The sequence below is a fragment of the Prionailurus bengalensis genome, chromosome C2 (assembly GCF_016509475.1).
Source record: "Prionailurus bengalensis isolate Pbe53 chromosome C2, Fcat_Pben_1.1_paternal_pri, whole genome shotgun sequence".
Lineage (NCBI taxonomy): Eukaryota > Metazoa > Chordata > Mammalia > Carnivora > Felidae > Prionailurus > Prionailurus bengalensis.
In genome coordinates this window covers 4,041,127-4,057,532 of record NC_057350.1, presented here as the reverse complement: position 1 = coordinate 4,057,532, position 16,406 = coordinate 4,041,127, and the positions used below count along the sequence as shown (strand labels likewise).

The 16,406-nt window shown below is 58.8% G+C and overlaps 1 protein-coding gene across 4 annotated transcripts in view; it reads right to left on the bottom strand.

Annotated features, from left to right (window-relative positions):
- C2CD2 (C2 calcium dependent domain containing 2) overlaps window positions 1-15,439 on the bottom strand; it is a 52,736-nt gene extending 37,297 nt beyond the window's left edge. The window contains exons 1-2 of one of the 4 annotated variants that reach the window (XM_043593551.1): window positions 14,818-15,439; window positions 5,631-5,729 (exon numbers count right to left, since the gene is read on the bottom strand). In XM_043593551.1, coding sequence (XP_043449486.1) covers window positions 5,631-5,729; window positions 14,818-15,090 — 372 coding nt within the window. In that variant the 5' untranslated portion in view covers window positions 15,091-15,439. The remainder of the gene's footprint in view (window positions 1-5,630; window positions 5,730-14,817) is intronic. The other 3 variants (XM_043593552.1, XM_043593548.1, XM_043593549.1) reach the window with 3 other exon arrangements.
- Window positions 15,440-16,406: the final 967 nt, after the last annotated feature.

Sequence of the window (16,406 nt, the reverse complement as noted above, 5' to 3'; positions counted from 1 at the left end):
GGACAACGGGCGTGATTCTTGTTCCGGCAGAGAAGTATGGTGAACGTGAAGGGGCCAGGCCCGTGGCCCCGACAGCATCGGGGGCCGGGGCACAGGCCGGCCCTCGCTCGTCCCACAACCCTGCCGGAGAAGGACGCGTCCTTGGCCGACCCTACCTGCCTACGGCTCGGAGCGAGAAGGAAGCACCCAAACGAGCCCGGATCCAGCCGGTGTCTCCCGGGCTTCTGAGCTGGGCTTTCCTCCACGCTGGGTGGGTTATTACGTCGATTCTAAACTGTAACCTACAGATGATCGTTACACCACTAGAAGCCTCTATTTATTTATATACCATAAGAAGCCTCTATTTATTTACGGATGGCGCTGCAGACAGGGATAATTAAGGCTCTCCACAGGACACCTGGCCTCACACCAAGAAAGCCCACGTGGCTCACAGCCTCCGAAGACGGCTTCCAGCACCAAGCGTGACCCTTGTTCTCAGCCGCAAGCCTTCCGAGCGGTTGTGTCCAAAGAGATACGCCACGCTCCCGGCAGGAAACGCACGGCTCCGTCACTGGGTACCTGTCACGGCACGACTCTCAAAGCCTGACTCACACTGGAGGAGTGGCCACACGGCCCTCGCCGACCTCTTACCTCCACGGAACCCGGCGCGGCATTTCTAAATCCACGGACACGTCTCGCGGGGGAAGAACGCGCTCTCGGGCCACGTGCGCTGGAGGAACAAAGGCTCTCCTTTTCTGGGCCAAACGTTCTGCAGCAAAACTCTCCCAGGATGTGTGCAGAAAGAGAACGTAGGTAGAAACTCGTCGCTCTTGTGTAAGAGGGTTAATTACAGTCTGGGAGAAATAAATATATTCAGTGCGTGTTGGGACTGGAAGAGAAGGCAGAGAGAGTCCCGGGAGAAAAGTTCAAAGGTGACGCCTTTGGTGCAGAGGGCCCCACGGGGAACGCCTGGGTCCTGCCTCCCGCCGGGGCCACCCGAGACCGCACACAGGGAGCCACAGCGACAGGGATGTGACAGAAAGATGTCCCGCCAGGCGAGCACAGGCTCCCTGCAAGGACAGAATTCCTGCAGGAAACTCCACCACTCAAAACCCCCGCAGGGCTTGGTGCTTGGGATAAACGTCTGGTCTTTGTCCCCGGCTCCCGGCTCCCAAAACCACTGCAGTCTCCCAAACGATGACGGTGTTTTGTGTGTGCCATGGAGATGACTGATGGCGGGAGGTCCATGCGTCGCTGCGGGACGGGGGCTGGTTACCAGCAACGCCAGCCACGATCAGGGGGTTGGAACCTTCGGCCCCACTCCTGGCCTCCAGGGAGTTCAATCGTGATTTGCTAGTGATTTACTCAATCCCGCCTGAGTCATGAAACCTGCAGAAAAACTCCAAACGGTGGGATTTGGAGAGCTCTGGGTCCGCCCACACGACAGGGTGCTAGGAGGGTGGTGTGCCCGGAGAGGGGCCCCTTCCCCCAGCCCTTGCCCTGTGCATCTGTCCCCTCTGGCTGTTCTTTCCCCGTGATGTGAATACTAGGAAGTAAGCTGGTTTCCCGAATGCAGTGAGTTGTGGCAGCAAATGATCAAACCCGAGGAGGAGTGGAAATCCCCGACTTTATGGCCCAGGCTGGAGACTGGCATCTAAAGGGGGGTAGTCGTGTGGGGCTGCGCCCTTCCCCTGGGGCCCTGTGTGGAATCCGGCTCAGAATGGAACCGAGCTACGAACACCCAGTTGGTTGTTGCGGGTTGGAAAAAGCCCACACCCCTGGCGTCCGGGCGCTGCAGGCATGCGGCGCACCTGCTGAGCCAAGGCCGGCCAGGGTGAGCATTCGGCACCCATCACGGGCTGTGCAAGATGACTCACACCTCCCTAAGCTGAGCGACACCTCACTCTCGGCGTGGGATGTGGCGGCGGGGCATTTGCTGATGAGCAAGACATCTGCCAAGGCGATTAGTTTGGCGCCCGGGGGTCTCCAGGGGTTGCAGGAAAAAGTCCAGCACCGGGCACCCTGAGAGCGGGTGCTCCTTGGTTCTTTGGTGGCCCGCAGGGACTCAGGGCCAAACACGAGTCGGGAAGGTGCTCGCAAAGGGAGATCGGAGTCCCCATTCGCATCTAGACCACCAGAGATGTGACGACACGCTCGACCCGCTTGGTCCAGCCTGGACGTGTCCTTGTCATTAACTCAGGTGCCATCCCACATGTCCCTCATCAGGGCTGGGTCGGGGAGATGGGAAAGATACAGGCCGATCACACAGGGCGAGCTCAGGAAAGAGAGGGTGACACCCGCGAAACCACACGTCTGTATTTCTTTCTAACCTTTGTTGGTGGGTCCCAAGTGCCGTCACAGCTTCTTGCTTCTCAAGAACCACGCGGGGCACGGAAGATACGTAGCGAAGCTGACAGAGTGAACATGTTGGGGGTTGGGGGGCGGGCAGATCCTAAGAGGAGGAGGACCCCATTGCTGTGAGCGTCCTGCCCGATGCAGCGGTCCAAAAACACAAGGTTCGAGGTCCCAGAGGGCGAGGAGAGACAGGCTCTGGCGTGTTCCCACCTCCCCTGGCACACAGGTGTCAAGAGACCTCCCTCCAAGGTCACAGCACAACAGAGACTCTGATGAACCCGCCTCCGTGACTTCAAACGCCCCGTGGTCAGCCAGAAGGCTCGTCCACCCGTCCGTCCGTCCATGAATGGGGAAGGCGGCGCGCAGGACCCTCGAACTGGGGGGGGTTCCTACACCCAACCTCCCAGGGGCCAGGCAGATGCCAACAGGGCGCCCCCCCCCCACTGGTCTGGGGGGGCCTGGGGGCCTGACACCCGACTGGCCGGCCAGCTGGCCCGAGGACAGCACCACCCGTAGCCTTGACAAGGCAATGACAGACTCCCATTTCCTCATCTGGCCACGAACACGTGGAAGTCAAAAGCTCTGAAGAAACTCGTAAGACGAAACAAGATCCTGTATGTGCTCTGCCACTTGTCTGCAGTGCGTAAGACCCTTCAGAGAGTTCACTGGGGGCGGGGGGCAGCGGCCCCTTCCCGGGGGGAGCAGAGGAAGAGGGCTACGTGCAGGGGACAAGAGGACAGGTGTCTATATTTTTTCAACCTTTTTTTTTTTAAAAAGAGAGAGATGGAGGGCAAGCAGGGGAGGGGCAGAGAGAGGGGGAGACACAGAATCCGGAACAGGCTCCAGGCCCCGAGCCGTCAGCACAGAGCCCCACGCGGGGCTCGAACTCACGGACCGTGAGATCGTGACCCGAGCTGAAGTCGGACGCTTAGCCGACGGAGCCACCCAGGCGCCCCATACACTGTTCCCAACGTTTTCATGAGCGTGCGCCATTTCTGTTGCTGTATTAAAATAAACATGGCTTGGGGCGCCTGGGTGGCGCAGTCAGTTAAGCGTCTGACTTCAGCCAGGTCACGATCTCGCGGTCCATGAGTTCGAGCCCCGCGTCGGGCTCTGGGCTGATGGCTCGGAGCCTGGAGCCTGTTTCCGATTCTGTGTCTCCCTCTCTCTCTGCCCCTCCCCCGTTCATGCTCTGTCTCTCTCTGTCCCAAAAAAATAAATAAACGTTGAAAAAAAAAATAAAAAATAAAATAAAATAAACATGGCTTCACCATCCGCTTCCTGAGGTTGCTTTTCTAGCACTAAACTTGAAGACCTTCGAAAATGCTCGATCGCTAGGTCCACCTGTCGGTTCCCTCCTCTGCACCTCCGGGCCAGCCCTGAACTCTTCCTCCCCGACTGGGACAGCGTCAGAAAGCACCAAGCAGAAGCTGCCACCACGAAGGGCTTCGGTCCCTATCGGCCAATGACAGGGAGGGGGCTCCCGGAGTGAACTGCCCTCAGCCCCCCAGTGTCATAAAAGCACCGGGCACCTGCTTGCCCAGCCCCTTCAGCCCTCACGGGCCATGCTGGTCACAGCACCCCGGCATCGTTACCACCAGCCTCCTCCTGTAACCCCAATATCTTCCAGAGACTTCCCCACCGTCGTTACAGGGAGAACATCGCACGAGACTCCAGCACCGGCAAGGGGGAGGGGGGCGGAGAGCCCTCCTGGGCCGCCAGGACGCAGCAGGCGGGGAACGGCGCTCTGGTGGCCAATCCTGGAACCCTTGGTCAAGGTGCAGCGGGCACGCCTACAACCCTGCAGCTCACCTGCTCGTGAGCCGTCCCCCTGCTGGCGCCTGAGGACTCGGGACAGTAACCCTGCCAAGCGCCACGCGGGTTTGCTGTGCTTGTGGAAGACAGAACACAACTCGCTTATCCACCGACAGAAGAAGAACACGGAGGCTGTGGTCCAGCCAGAAGCCTGAGCTGTAAAGAGAAGCAACCAGGCGCGCCTGGGGAGGCTGAGGCGGTTGAGCGTCCGACTTCGGCTCAGGTCACGGTCTCACAGTTTGTGGGTTCGAGCCCCGCGTCGGGGTCTGCGCTGACAGCCTGCTTGGGATTTTCTCTCTCTCCCCCTCCCCTGCTTGCTCTCTCTGTCTCTAAACCAACCAACCAACAAACCAACAGAAAAGGAACCCGAGCGGCAAACAATACTCTACAGCAGGGACGGGGAGCAGAATCCAAGGGGCAGGGCTCGGGGTCCGGCGATGCTCTCCTTCTCCAGCCACCTGGGCTCACGCAGCTGCCCCCCACTGTCTGCTAAATGGCGCGTGTGCAACTTGGCAGGAAAAGGTAGACAGACACGGGGGCGTAACCCTTCCATGTAAGAGAAGACGTCTGAGGACTTTTTGCAGATACGTGCCATTAAAAAACAAAATTTCTGGGGCGCCTGGGTGGCTCAGTCGGTTAAGTGGCCGACCTCGGCTCAGGTCATGATCTCACGGTCCGTGAATTTGAGCCCCGCGTCGGGCTCTGTGCTGACAGCTCAGAGCCTGGAGCCTGTTTCAGATTCTGTGTCTCCCTCCCTCTCTGACCCTCCCCTGTTCATGCTCTGTCTCTCTCTGTCTCAAAAATAAATAAACGTTAAAAAAAAAATTTTTTTTTAATAAATAAAAATAAAAATAAAAAACAAAATTTCTGTTTTCACCATTCACAGCATTCGACCCGTCTAATAAGTAATTTTAACCTGTGAACGATCACGGGCTGGAAGAGGAACTCTCCGTAGCATCGAAATGGCTCAAATCTATGCCACCTGTATATACGCACACGCACAAATATATGCATTTTGTTGAGATGTTAATTCACAGGCCGTTTAACTTGTCCGTCACCCCATAAAGACACGCTGTGCCCGTGGGCAGGCAGGATCCGTTGCCCCCCACCCAGTGCCCGGCGACCCTGAGTCCACGTCCCGTCTCCCTGGATGGATCCATCCGGGACACGCGACATAAGCGCCGTCACACGAGAAGTGGCTTCTTCACTCGACACCGTGTGTTCGAGGCCCGGGCATGCGGCACGCGTCCGACTCTCCTTTTTTAAGGCCAAAGCACATCCCGTCGTGCTGATCGACCATAGCTTACGAATCCGTTCATCACAGGATAGACCAGAATTTTTTTTTTTTTAGGTTTTTAAGGTGCCCACGTTTTCAATAATCCTAAGACCCAATAACCTCCCCCCGACCCCCACCACCTAGGCTTTACATTTGCTCCCTCGGCAGGTAAGGGTCCACGGCAGGCGCCCACGCCCCAGCTCACCTTCTCCTGGGCTGACCTGGCCACGCTGGAGACCCGGTGCACCTCCAGCCCCAGGGGCTGCCACAGCGGGTCCTCCTCGAAGGACAGGAGCAGCGGGCCCTGGAACAGAGGGAGAAGCACGGTGAGGCCCTCCTTAAAACCGGCACACTGGCGAGAAAGCTCTGCAAATCTGGGAACGTCATCTGACTCCTGTCACTCAAATGTGTGCTTCTAAACAGCAGCAGGGGTCACGGAGAGCACACGCCCCCGAGAACCTGCTCACGACGCGGTGTGCCCGGGCCGGGCTTTGGTTCCCAGAGCGGGATGGCAAACAACCCAGGGAGGTGGCCCTAACGACGGCAAAGGGAACCCTGAACAGCTGTGTTTACACGGGCAGGAGAGAAGCCCGGTTCCCGGGGCAGCGTGCTTGGGGTGACCCCACAGGTCCAGCACCGTATCTGGCCAAGCACGGCAAGTTCAAGGGCTCCGTCCTCTTCTCCTGGCAAATGCCAGCCTTCTCTCTGGTCTTAGAGGACCGCCTCTCCCTGTCCACGTGGTTGCCCGCGTTGTGACTTCAGGTGCGGCCCCTTCCCCTCTCCCAGGGCCCGGCCGCCTCTCGCTGGAACTTGAGATCCCTTGGCTCAGAATGAACCAGCCTGGCTGCTGTGCCCAAGGAGCGGGTTCCTGAGCCCCTGCTGCCCAGAGCTTTGGAGCCGCCGGGCTCCTGCCCCCCAAGGTCTCCTGGTTCAACTCTGCCCTCAGCTCTGTGCACCTTACCGCACCCCGTGAGTAAACCCTTCTGCGGCTTATCAGCCTAGGTCCATTTTGGTTTTTGCAATTAAAAATCTCCAAATGAGGGGTGCCTGGGTAGCTCGGTGGGCTAAGCATCCGACTCCTGATTTCAGCTCCGGTCATGATCTCACAGTTCGGGAGTTCCAGCCCCACATCCGGCTCTGTGCTGATAACACGGAGCCTGCTTAGGATTCTTTCTCTCCCCGTCTCTCTACCCGCCCCCCCTTCCCAGCCCAAGCTCACGCTCTCTCTCAAAATAAATAAACTTAAAAAAAAATTTTTTTTTAATCTCCAAATGAGACATAGGCAATTAAATTAATATGTCCACAAGGCGGTAACACTGATGTTTTATAAAATAATAAATCAGGGCTGGGATAGTCAACCAAGTCTTGGCCTTTTCAATTTCTTATGTTTTTAAGTTTATTTATTTATTTTGAGTGGGGGGACAGACAGAGGGAATGAGAGAGAGAGAGAGAGAGAGAGACAGAGACAGAGAAACCCAAGCAGGTTCCATGCTGTCAGAGTGTGGGGCTCAAACCCACGAACCATGAGATCATGACCTGAGCCAAAATGCACCAAAGCTCTCCTGGCAAGCACAGTGCCATCGAGCAAGTGGTGGAGTTCTCCTGGGGCTGTTTCTTAACAATTCCCGAGGACCAAGAGTGACCCTGAAAGACACAGAACGTTCTCGTTAACATGCTTCTAACCTCGCCCTGCTTTTAGTGACATCTACCTCACCCCCTAAAAGTCATCAGGGGAGAATCCAGTCTACTTCTCAAGAGAGATGCAGTCACGGCCCGGGCCCCTCTGCAGACACTCCCCACGGCCGGAGGTTGTGTCCCGTGCGTGCCCTGCTGGCCGGCGGCAGGTGCCCGCCGCGAGCTCGCCGAGCGCACAGAACCGCTGGCTCAGGGAGCTGATTGATAGAGATTCAACATCATCACCTGCTGCCCCCAGATCAGTGGATGCAGGTTGTCCTCTCCCACCTCCGGCACCTTTGGGACTGAAACCCTGAGAAGGTTCCGCTGGGAGATTCAATGTCAAGCGGCAGTCTCGCAAAGGAAGTACGGTATTTGTGTTCAAATAAGGACCCGGGGCTTCCTTTTCCCTCCCACGCTGCCTGAGGCTCGGGTTCCGGAAGCCCAGCGAGCACGCAGAATCACTCACACCCTGTCCGTTGCAGAGTCTACAGGGCAAGACTTCACGCCCGCACGGAGAAGCAACACACAGGCATCGGCAGGAGCACGCTGAGGAAGGAACACCAGGAGGAGGACCACCCAGCGTGAACACACGTTACAGAACCTCCGCGATTCAAACTGTGTGGTGCAGGTGCATGAACACGCAGACGGTCCAGGGGACTAGAACAGCCCGTCCAGAATACACCCAAATGCACGGACACACTTCGTATACGTCGAACGTGACATTCCAAATCACTGGGTAAAAAATGAATTTTAAAAATCAGGACCGGGGGTGTCTGGGTGGTTTAGTTGGTTAAGCATCTGACTCTTGCTTTTGGCTCAGATCACGATCTCACAGCTCCGAGTCGGGCCCTGTGCTGATGGTGGGAAGCCTGCTTGGGATTTTCTCTCTCTCCCCCCCACCCCTCCCCTGCTCTCTCTCTCTCTCTCTCTCTTAAATAAATGAACTCTTGGGGCGTCTGGGTGGCTCAGTCGGTTGGGCAACTGATTTCGGCTGAGGTCACCATCTCACAGCTCGTGAGTTTGAGCCCCGCGCCGGGCTCTGTGCTGACAGCTCGGAGCCTGGAGCCTGCTTCGGACTCTGTGTCTCCCTCTCTCTCTGCCCCTCCCTTGCTCGCTCTCTGTCTCTCTCTCTCAAACATAAATAAACATTAAAAAAAATTAAAAAATAATAAATGAACTCTAAAAAAAGTCAGGATGTGGGAGAAATCCCAGATGGAACACAAACACCAACAAACAAACCTACCCCACTACAAATGAACGCCATAACCCCCACCCCCAAAGGGGTGGGAAGACACACCTCTCACCTAAGAAACTTTGGATGACAACAGCCTGACTGCAGCAGGCATAACCTCGTCGTAGGTGTGTTTCTCGTGGGCGCTAACCTTAGCAATGCTGAAACGACTTTGTGCGAGTCCTAGAACTGACCCAGTAAGTAAATATGTTACAGACAGGAAGGGCCAGATGCCTCAGTCTTGGAGACGGAAGGTACAATTAAGGAAAGAAGGAGGCTGAACTCTGCGCTGTCGGGCTGCAATCCGAGCCATCAGTGTGAAGTCATGCTCTCTCAGAGGCGGACAGAAAGGTCCAGAATGGCCGCCATGTGCAAACACACACTTATTTCTGAGTTCTGTGCACTGAAAGGGTCTGGAAGGAATGAGACCCCAGCAGTAATGAGCACACACGATGCCCAGATCTTGGTTTCTAAACACCTCCCCAAGGAAAGGCATCAGCACTGCTGGCAGAAGCGGCTGAACCCAGGGCTGGAAGAGGGGAAAATAAAAAGCCGGAGAGGAGTCTAGAACAAACGTCTTGTGGAGTCACGAAGAAAGGAAGCGCCAAATCAGTACATGTTTGGTATCTGGATGGAAGAACACAAGAGGCTACCAAGAAATATCCACGAGCCCGCACAAGTGCCGATCATCGAGTGGATACGGACAAGGAGGAGACGGGTGGCTCTTTCTCGCAGTAGAATTGCAATGAACAAACACAGGAGAGAAGGAAACGGAGAACCATCAGCCACAAACTGTACGGGAGCAAATGTTGCAGACCAGGTACACCCTGGGTGCCAAAATCAGTGAGCTGAAGTTTGACAAGTGTCAGATTTACACCGTCTCAAAGTAGCTCCCAAAGTCTCAAAGTATCTGTTCACCACAAAGGGGAGGACAGGACAGGAGACAAGGTATAAAGCAGAAAACCCGACAGAAACCATCCTAACCACGGGACCGAGGCCAACGTCCCAGCAGCAAGTACTCTGACATCACAAAGCCCACGATACGGGACACTAATAGGGGCACATGACTCCTGTGGTTTCACAGCCCAATCCTGTAAAAACACCAAGCCGAGGGGCATGGGGCAACACGACAATCCATCCTCTTCAGAGTCCTCAAGGTCATGCAAGACGATGAAAGCCTGGGGAACGATTATAGACTCGGGGAGACTGGGCGCGACCGCGGTTCAGTGCCCGCCGTGGGACCTGCGTGGGACCCCGGAACGATGAAAGGGTACTGGCAGACTGGGTGAAATTCGAGGAAGGTCTTCAGCTAAAGGCTTTGTGCGGATGTCAATTCCTCCTATGTCGCACTGCTTGTATCAGGGCACTAGGAATCCTGGTAACATTGTGCCGATGTTAATTTCTTGGTTCCGATGCTATGTTCTGGTTATGTAAGGCTGGGCGAGGAAATGTATGGAACTCTGTTATTTTTGTAACTCTATCTAAAAGCAGTAAAAAGTTTTGTTTTCTTTTTAAAGGCTTTGCAAGGAAACTGCCCACCTTTACTGACCCTTCTTCCTACCTGCCCCACACGGGGCCCATCTCACCCGTGGTGGACTGTTTTCCAGGTTGAACCCCAAACTGTCCTCTTCTACCGAGGCAGCACAGAGAGGTCAGGCTTGCCCAAGGTCACACAGCCCCAGAGCTGCCTTCTGGCCTCAATAGGGCACACACTGCTGTTCCAAGCCATTCGAGAAGTCCCCTCCCTCCTCAGCAACCCACGGCCGGGCCGGTGGGAATGGAAGTTAGCTTTGGCCGCGTTCAAGTTGACGTACGCACGACACCCACTCTTCCTTCCCCCGAATTCCTGTCTCTTGAGGAGAACGGGTGAGCGCAAAGCCCAGCCGGAACTGGAGCCTCCTCCCGGGTTGCGGATTGACAATTTGCAAAGTCATCAGTGAGCCTCGTTTACTGTTGATTCTTTAGAAGTGAAAAACAAAGCACATGAAACAGCTTGTTTTGCCCAGGCTTGGCCGGCTCCCAGGGAGGGAAGGCCTGTGTCCAGACGGGGTGATGCACGTGCCCCCCCCCCCCCGCCGGTTCCTCCTCCTCCAGGGACAGGTTCCTACCAGGGCCTGACATTCACCCCCCAACTGCCACCTGCTCCAGGCCAGCCTTGTGCTGGGTGCAGAGGCGGCCGTGCCCGGAGGGTCAGGGGTCTGGCCGGGCTCACCATCCTGGGAGCGGACCAGGGCACAAGTGACTGCGAGGTGCAGGGGGCAGGGCAGGTGGCTGGGCTGGGGCTGGGGCAGCATCCTCATGGAACGGGAGGCCCGGGGGCCTCTGCGCTGCGACCTGGAAGGTTAATGAAGTGTTCTGGACAAAAGGAATGGCCCGTGGGAAGGCCCCACAAGGACAGAACCCTGAATGTTTGAGCAACAGAAAGACAATCGGTTCAGGGTGGGACAGATCCACGGCCCTGACCCAAAGCCACCTTCACGTTCTTACCGACTGACCTCCTATATTGTGGCCGCGCGCGCCGGTCACGAAGTTTGGATTTTTTGTGAGCGCCGCTGAAAGCTCGCGGCGAAAAACTGTGAAGTCTTGTCGCTTTGTTTACTTTTTCAAATGTCAAGGCTCATACACAAGTCAGAGCTATTAATAACACGGTTCAAGTTCACACGGCGTCTTTTTTTTTTTTTTTTTTTTTTTTTTACAAAGACCACAAATTGTCCCGCAGTGCTGGTCCTCTGCATTGAGAACATTCCTCCGAAAAAATCCCCAGGCAAATGACTCAAGAGACAAATAGCTTTGGTGACCCTCCTAACTCAGGGCCTCAGCCAAGTTGGGCAGCCCCCTTCCATCCAAGTCCAGAAGCACCGGCCACGGAACAAAGCCCTTGCTCTGGGCCCACCCCCGAGCCCCCACCCTCCCCCCGTGTGGCCCGGCAGCGTCTGCCCTGAGAGGGACACCCTGCCCCGGCTGCCGGTCCACCAGCACCCTGGCTTCCAGGGCCTCCTGGCTGGGTGCTGGGGACACACAGCACCAGCGGGGCCGCTGACGCTCACCACAAACCGCTTTGTAAACATTCAGGTAAGTGCAGGGGGGCCGGAGGGGGAGCGCCAGCTGTTGCCTTGGGATGCTGGGCTATTAGTTCCCAGGCCGGCGACTGAGCCAGCTCTGGCGGCTTTCTGTTCTCCGCGACTCAACTGCCACCAGCTGGATGGGAATCCCGTGTTTGCAGCACCAGGGGGGACGTGTGGCTGGGTGGGGGGGGACCCTGATTGCCTGGTGGCCGGCTGAGGGACAGGGGTGTCTCTGCAGGCCCCTCACTGGCGAGAAGCTACCTGGGGAGCTGGGGACAACCACAGTATATGCTGCCTGCCTGCGTTTGGCCAACCTACCGGGTCTGAACTGTGGGGCGGGGGAGGGGCAACCCGTCTGTGCTCCCCAAGCCCCCGGCACCACCCCACCAGCTGGCCCAGCGGCGAGGCTTTCCTCTTGTGGCTCCCCGAGTCACCATCCCGCCTAATTTACAAATGCCTCTGGAGCGAGAGCCGGAATCCCAGGGGCCCGTCTGACACGAGCGGCCTGCACTGTCACAGTCACTGGTCATCCGGGGTCAAAGGAGAGGCCGCAAGTCACTGATCCGTCCTCGGACGCCAGAGATGCCCATTGTTAGGACGCTAGGTCAAACAACCGCGCCCTCTCACCCTTTCCGGCTGTGCCTCAATCACGGGAACGTGTGGGTCTCAAAGGGAAACCTGCCGTGCACGGCGAGCGTGACTCAAGCCACCGGCACAGCACAGGGACACCCGCCCCGGGGGGCTAGGTGAGCCCGGCCTCTCCAGCACACGGAAGGGGCTCTGCTACAGAGTTTAGGGTTCCCTCCAGAGTTAAAATTCAAAGCTGGGGCAGAGAGCTTACGTGGGGAAGGGCCACTGTCTCCGGTGACAGACAATTCCACCTGCATGGAAGATGCCAGCCAGTGTGTCCTCAACCCCCCCAGTGACGGGCTGAGAAGGGGCGTCCCAGGCCAGGGCAGGGGCAGGAGGGCGCCGCTAAGCTGCTGCTCTGGGGCGGAGAGCAGGCTCCGGGTGTCAACCCTAATCGGGGATTAGCGGGAACAGAGCCGGAGGAGGACGACATGGGAAACTCCCGCGGGGCTGGCCGGCCACCAGGGTCCGGACAACCACTCATGCCACACCGGCACCTCTCTACCCAGGCCGCCAGTCAGCGCGGGGACAGCGGTGGGCCTGGACAGGGCAGGGTACGACGACTCACTTACCCAGATCCTGTCTGCAAAACGTGCCATCTGAGATCAAATCAAGCAACGCTTCCAGGCATCAGGGCGGGCGGAGAAACACCAGGCACCCACAGCCAATCTGCACCTGACACCATGATGGCGACAAACCTGCGTCCTCGCAAAGCCATCAGAGCAGATCTGCCCGTTTTCAGCTTGACCCCGGTGCCACTTCCGGGCAGGCGCCGGGGAAACACTGATGTCTAAGACCCTGCAGGTGTGGCCAGCAGCAGGGAGAGAACAGAGAACACACAGGCCAAACCTCTGTCCCCGAACACAGAGCGCGGCCCGCTCCCACACAAAAAATGCGGGTGACCTGGGCAACACCATCAGCTATTTCTTCGGTGTTCTCGGCTTTACCTGGCCGACCAAAGACCAATTCCAGACCAGAGCGTTCCTCCTTTCTTCCTCAACGCTCCAGGCACGTGGGTAATCTGGAAGCATCCCATCTAAGGCAACCCTATTTTTTTTTAGGCCAATCAAGAAACATCAGGACATGAAGAGACACGACTGAAGCAGGGCCATCCCACATCTGCAGGACGCAAGGGTCATGCCTGTGCGCCGGAAGCTGTCGGGAGTCCCACGGTTAGACGTGAGGGCCGCCGCAGATCACGCAACCCAGGCTTGCTCGAATTTGACAGAGACCCGGGAAGGGGCCCCCACCTGTTCACACCACCAGCCCAAAGTATGCGCGGCCACGGAACCCAGGCCCACGACGCCAGGTCACCCGCGGGGGTCAAAGACAGCGGCCTCTTGGGGAAACGAATCCGTGTTTGCGCACACGCGTGAGGTCACATGGCTTTAAGTCCCCCACAAGAGGTGGGGTGGTTCCAGAGTCTCTGGCTGGCTCAATCAGGAAAGCTCGTGACTCTCGATCTCAGGGTTGTGAGTTCAAGCCTGGGTGTGGAGATAACTTGAGAGAGAGAGCGAGAGAGGGGGAGACGTGAGGGGGTGCCCCTGAGTAGGAGATGTCCAGCTCTGGGCAGCTGGGGCACAGATTCTAGGCATCAAGACAGACGGCAGTCAGCTGACCTTGAGCTGTTTTTTTTTTTTTTTTTTCATCTAAAAGGTACAGTTTATTTTTTCAATAGCTCAGAACACGGTCTTTTGAGTTGATGAATTTATATTCATTTACACTCAAAGACTCTTCGTTTTTTAAATCTCTGGCTGGGCACGTCAAGGCCAGGGGGAAAGACCAGCCAGAGGGGCCCCTAGGGACTATTCTGGAGGGTGAGGCATCCAGACATGAAGCGTTCACTCTCCTTAAAGCGAATGGCCACAGGCTTCTCCCCGGAGCTGCACAGGCAGGTGAAGGAGGGTGACAGCCAAGGGTGATGAGCAAAGACTGGGGGGTACCTCCCCAAACACACCAGGCCTCGATCCCTCTGTGGAACGCCTAGAAAGTGGACGCCAGGGGCTTGTCATCAAGATGTCTCAAGCGTAAAAGTAAGTCACCACATCATCGGCCACGGAAGAAACACACCGCAGGAGAACGCAGGAGCAGTTACGTGATAAGTCCCTGAGCTTTGAGGGCGGAGGCAGCTGGCTCCCAATCCCAGCTCGGCCACCCACAGGCCGTGTGACCTTGGGCGGGTCGCCGAGCCTGTCTAGGCCTCAGTTTCCCCACCTGTACAATGTTGACAACGCCTCTGTGCCAGGTGTCGTGAGGATCCAAAGAGCAGATCGAGGTACTGAAAGCCCCCCGAACAATGTCCCGCAAGTGGCTGGCATTCAGCAAACGGCCACCACCTCCATGGGTCAAGGAACGCAGGCCTTTGGGAAATACATTCTTGGGGGAAAAATGCATTTCTATACAAGGGATCGTATTGGGGTCACGGTTACTCATCCATCAGGTGCAAAAGCAGTAAGTGTCCCGCTGGTATCGGAATCCACCTGGGACTCCAGAAGGGGCAGGGGAGCCAGGAGGGCAGTGGGCGCCTCCCACAAGTCCCTCCCCGGGCGCCCGGGGTCTAGCACACGTGATGTGTGGGGGGCAAGATCCAGCCGCTTTGTCTTGATCCCCCATCACGGGTCCTTCGCTCTCCGGTCTGTCTCCTAACTTTCCAGAGCGCTCTGCCGCGGGGGAGGCTCACTTGCATCAGGCCGGGGCTGTGGCGAGGCTCCAGGGCAGAGCGCTGCCGCGACCGCCCGCACCCGGCCACCAGCCCCGGCGGCCACGAGCCGCCCTCGCAGACAACTCACCCCTTTCCGTTCGGCCTCATCATTCAGGGCGGTCACCCAGGCGGCCTGCCACTGGTTCCTCCAGCTGTTCAGCGTCAGGATCCAGGCGAGCAGCGCGTCCGACTCGGGGCGCCGGCCCTCGCCAGGCTCGGCAGCCCGCCGCGGGGGCCGGGGTCGCGCCCTGGCCAGCGCCCACTGCGCCAGGTACAGGCCCACCGTGCCCAGGGCCACGACGAAGAGCGACACCAAGAGCAGCCACTGGACCTCACCGAGCCACCAGCCCAGGCGGGACATGGTGATGGCGCATACCCGGCGCGCCTGGCCCCAACTTCCCAGGGCAGCCCCCCGGCCGGGGTGCAGGGCCCGCGGGCGGCGAGCCTAGGACATGAGCGCGCGGCCGGCGGGGGGCGTGGAGGGGGGCGCGGCGGGGCCGGGGGTGCGCGGCTGGCGGCGCGGGCCCGGAGGCCGGGCGGCCGCGCGGGGCGAGCAGGAGGCGATGTGCGGCCGCGGCCCGGGACTGCGCCCCGGCCCCGCACACCTGGGAAATGGGGACGCGGCGCCCGGCGTTCCCGACCGGCGCGTCTGGGCAGGTCCCGGGCCGCGGCCGGCGAGCTTCCTCCTCCGCGCGCCGCCCCGGGCGTCCCGCCCGCGGCCCAGCAGTGGCCGGAGGAGGCTCGGGCCGGGGCGGGGCCTGCGGGGCCGGGACCGCCCCTGCGCCCGGGCCGTCCCGACCGCGTCCCCCCCAACCCCCCGCGTCCCGCCCCACCCTCGGCCCCTTAAAGGCCCCGCGGCCCGGCGCCCCGGTCGGGCCCCGCCCAGCCACGTGCGCGCGCCGCTCGGCCCTCCGGCGACCGTCGCGGGCCGTGGCGGGGGCGGGGGGGGGCGGGGGCCGGCCTCCCCTCGCGCGGACGTGGCCCCGGCGTGGCGCCGCGACAGCTCGGCGCGCGGGGCTTTCCAGCAGGGTGGACCCCAGGGCCGCCGCGGGGCCGGCCGGCTTGGCTTCCGTGCGCGTGTGTGTGCGCGCCTGTGCGCGTGGAAGGGTGGTTTCTAGGATCACCATCTGCCCAGCGGCAAGACACTGTCTGGCTTTAAAGGACTCGGAAAGTCCCCGGAAATCCACGACTAATCCCTGAAGTCTGGAGGGCCTGGAGCCTGGCCTCACGGGCTGCGTGCTCCTGCCCCAGAAGGTCTCAGAAAAAAATGCCCCAACTTCGTGTGGGTGTGTCGTTGCGCGTTGTGCGCGTGTGTGTCGTGTGTGTGTGTGTGTGTGTGTGTGTGCGCGCGCGCGCGTGCGGCATGCCCCCTGCGCCCCTCACCTGGGAGACTTGGCCCCCATTCGTAGGAAATGCCGCAAAACACTAGCCCCAGATTCTCCAAGGCCGAAGGAAAGGCCTAAATCACAAAGTAGTGAATCGCAGGTATTTTCTGCAGCTGTTGGAGGCGGATTTGACCTTGAACTGGGTGGGCCAGACCCAAGGGCTCAGCCGTCGCTCACCTAGCCAGGGTCAGCCTGGTTGCTAACATCACTGGGGATTCTGGCTCTGGGGTTGCAGGGGAGGGGTCCTCCCTGATTCCCCCTCAGCCCCTCCCTGCCCCTGCGCTGGGAAAGT